The sequence below is a fragment of the Trematomus bernacchii genome, unplaced genomic scaffold (assembly GCF_902827165.1).
Source record: "Trematomus bernacchii unplaced genomic scaffold, fTreBer1.1, whole genome shotgun sequence".
NCBI lineage: Eukaryota > Metazoa > Chordata > Actinopteri > Perciformes > Nototheniidae > Trematomus > Trematomus bernacchii.
Window position 1 is genome coordinate 281003 of NW_022987815.1, and position 2644 is coordinate 283646.

Below are 2644 nucleotides of genomic sequence, written 5' to 3' on the forward strand. Positions count from 1 at the left end.
TCTCTCTCTCTCTCTCTCTCTCTCTCTCTCTCTCTCTCTCTCCTCAGATTTCGGGCTTCCCTCTGCACCTCCCCTTCTCGGAGGTGCGTCCCATCGTGGAGGCGGTGTTCAGCACAGGGGTCCACAACGTGCACGCTCCTAACGTGGAGTTCGCCCTGGCGGTGTACGTGCACCCGTACCCCAACAACGTGCTCTCCGTGTGGGTCTACCTGGCCTCGCTCGTACGCACCTGACCTGCACAGCGGCTTTATTATTCAATGTTTTTATATAATGTGTTATACAGTTCAATAAATCTCTTCTTCCTGAAATGATGCTCTGTAGTGTTTCATGCCCACTGAGGGTCTCCATCCTCCACTAGGGGGCGCCAACGCTTCACAGGGAGGTTTCTGACTGTTGGCCCACATGTTGGCATTTCTGTCTTTATGTAAAAAAACGAATTGTTTTAAATTTCAAAGTAATTTTTGTAATTCAAACCTCCTTTAATGTTTGTGTCAATGTCTACCATTTTTTTTATTTTACACATACAAAAAGAAGTTGTTAAAATTTAAAAAATAATTATAGAGGAAAGAAAATGCAGCCCAACTTTAAATGATTCCTCTTTGTGTTGAGACACTAACAGCTTTTCAATTCTTACTGAAATAAAGTAAATGTCCTAGGCCCATAACCCTGACCTCTCAGTTTCTACGGCCTGCTGGCATCAGCTGATAGGTGTTTTAGGCATTTACCTGTTTTATCTGGTAGATTTAAATACATGGGACTGGAGAGAGATCTTCAGAGTTGGTTGGGTAGGAGCTGTGTCGCCTCGTGGCTGCTGCACGTGTCTTTGGCCGTAACTAACCAGGCTCAGATCAGCTCTCCTTTTTACTTTGACTTCTTACATGTTGAACACAAATACCTGTACTTTCTACTTCTTACATGTTGAACACAAATACCTGTACTTTCTACTTCTCACATGTTGAACCCAAATACCTGTACTTTCTACTTCTTACATGTTGAACCCAAATACCTGTACTTTCTACTTCTTACATGTTGAACACAAATACCTGTACTTTCTACTTCTCACATGTTGAACCCAAATACCTGTACTTTCTACTTCTTACATGTTGAACCCAAATACATGTACTTTCTACTTCTTACATGTTGAACACAAATACCTGTACTTTCTACTTCTCACATGTTGAACATAAATACCTGTACTTTCTACTTCTTACATGTTGAACACAAATACCTGTACTTTCTACTTCTTACATGTTGAACACAAATACCTGTACTTTCTACTTCTTACATGTTGAACACAAATACCTGTACTTTCTACTTCTTACATGTTGAACACAAATACCTGTACTTTCTACTTCTTACATGTTGAACACAAATACCTGTACTTTCTACTTCTCACATGTTGAACATAAATACCTGTACTTTCTACTTCTTACATGTTGAACACAAATACCTGTACTTTCTACTTCTTACATGTTGAACACAAATACCTGTACTTTCTACTTCTTACATGTTGAACACAAATACCTGTACTTTCTACTTCTTACATGTTGAACTCAAATACCTGTACTTTCTACTTCTTACATGTTGAACCCAAATACCTGTACTTTCTACTTCTTACATGTTGAACACAAATACCTGTACTTTCTACTTCTTACATGTTGAACACCAAATACCTGTACTTTCTACTTCTTACATGTTGAACCCAAATACCTGTACTTTCTACTTCTCACATTTCCCAAACAGGCTGGTTCCTTTAGTTTGAATGTGTGTTTGGTGGCGTGATCATTATTATTTAGAGTCATTGCGTGCCTATTGATTTGAACACGATCCGTGTATCCATCATTTCCTGGTCTTCTCTAAAGAAGAGGGACCAATGAAAACGTTGTCATGTTGCCGTTGTTCAGCATGGAAACATTCATTAGCTAACAATGACATTATTGTTCTATTAATATAAAGGGAGGTCAGGTACTCTTTAAAGCAGCTGCTAGTTATGGGTACTTTTTACTGAAGTACATTTCAAAGCCTCTTTACTTTGACTTGAGTAAAGAAGTTTAGTCAGTACTTCTACTTTCACCAGAGTATTTTTAAACACGAGTATCTGTACTTCTACTTGAGTAAAGGATGTGTGTACTTCTACTTGAGGAAAGGATGTGTGTACTTCTACTTGAGTAAAGGATGTGTGTACTTCTACTTGAGTAAAGGATGTGTGTACTTCTATTTGAGTAAAGGATGTGTGTACTTCTACTTGAGTAAAGGATGTGTGTACTTCTACTTGAGTAAAGGATGTGTGTACTTCTACTTGAGGAAAGGATGTGTGTACTTCTACTTGAGGAAAGGATGTGTGTACTTCTACTTGAGTAAAGGATGTGTGTACTTCTACTTGACTAAAGGATGTGTGTACTTCTACTTGAGGAAAGGATGTGTGTACTTCTACTTGAGTAAAGGATGTGTGTACTTCTACTTGAGGAAAGGATGTGTGTACTTCTACTTGAGGAAAGGATGTGTGTACTTCTACTTGAGTAAAGGATGTGTGTACTTCTACTTGAGTAAAGGATGTGTGTACTTCTACTCGAGTAAAGGATGTGTGTACTTTTCCATCTGTCCAGAAGTCTCCATCAAAATAACCAACAACAGTTTTATTTTG

General features: G+C 38.6%; 1 protein-coding gene across 1 annotated transcript in view; it reads left to right on the forward strand.

The window, feature by feature from the left end:
• Positions 1 to 429, forward strand: part of cc2d2a (coiled-coil and C2 domain containing 2A) — a gene marked incomplete in the record, with an annotated part of 42558 nt that extends 42129 nt beyond the window's left edge. Inside the window, 1 exon segment of the mRNA XM_034150948.1 lies at positions 48 to 429. Within this exon segment, the coding sequence (XP_034006839.1) occupies positions 48 to 233 (186 nt within the window).
• Positions 430 to 2644: the final 2215 nt, after the last annotated feature.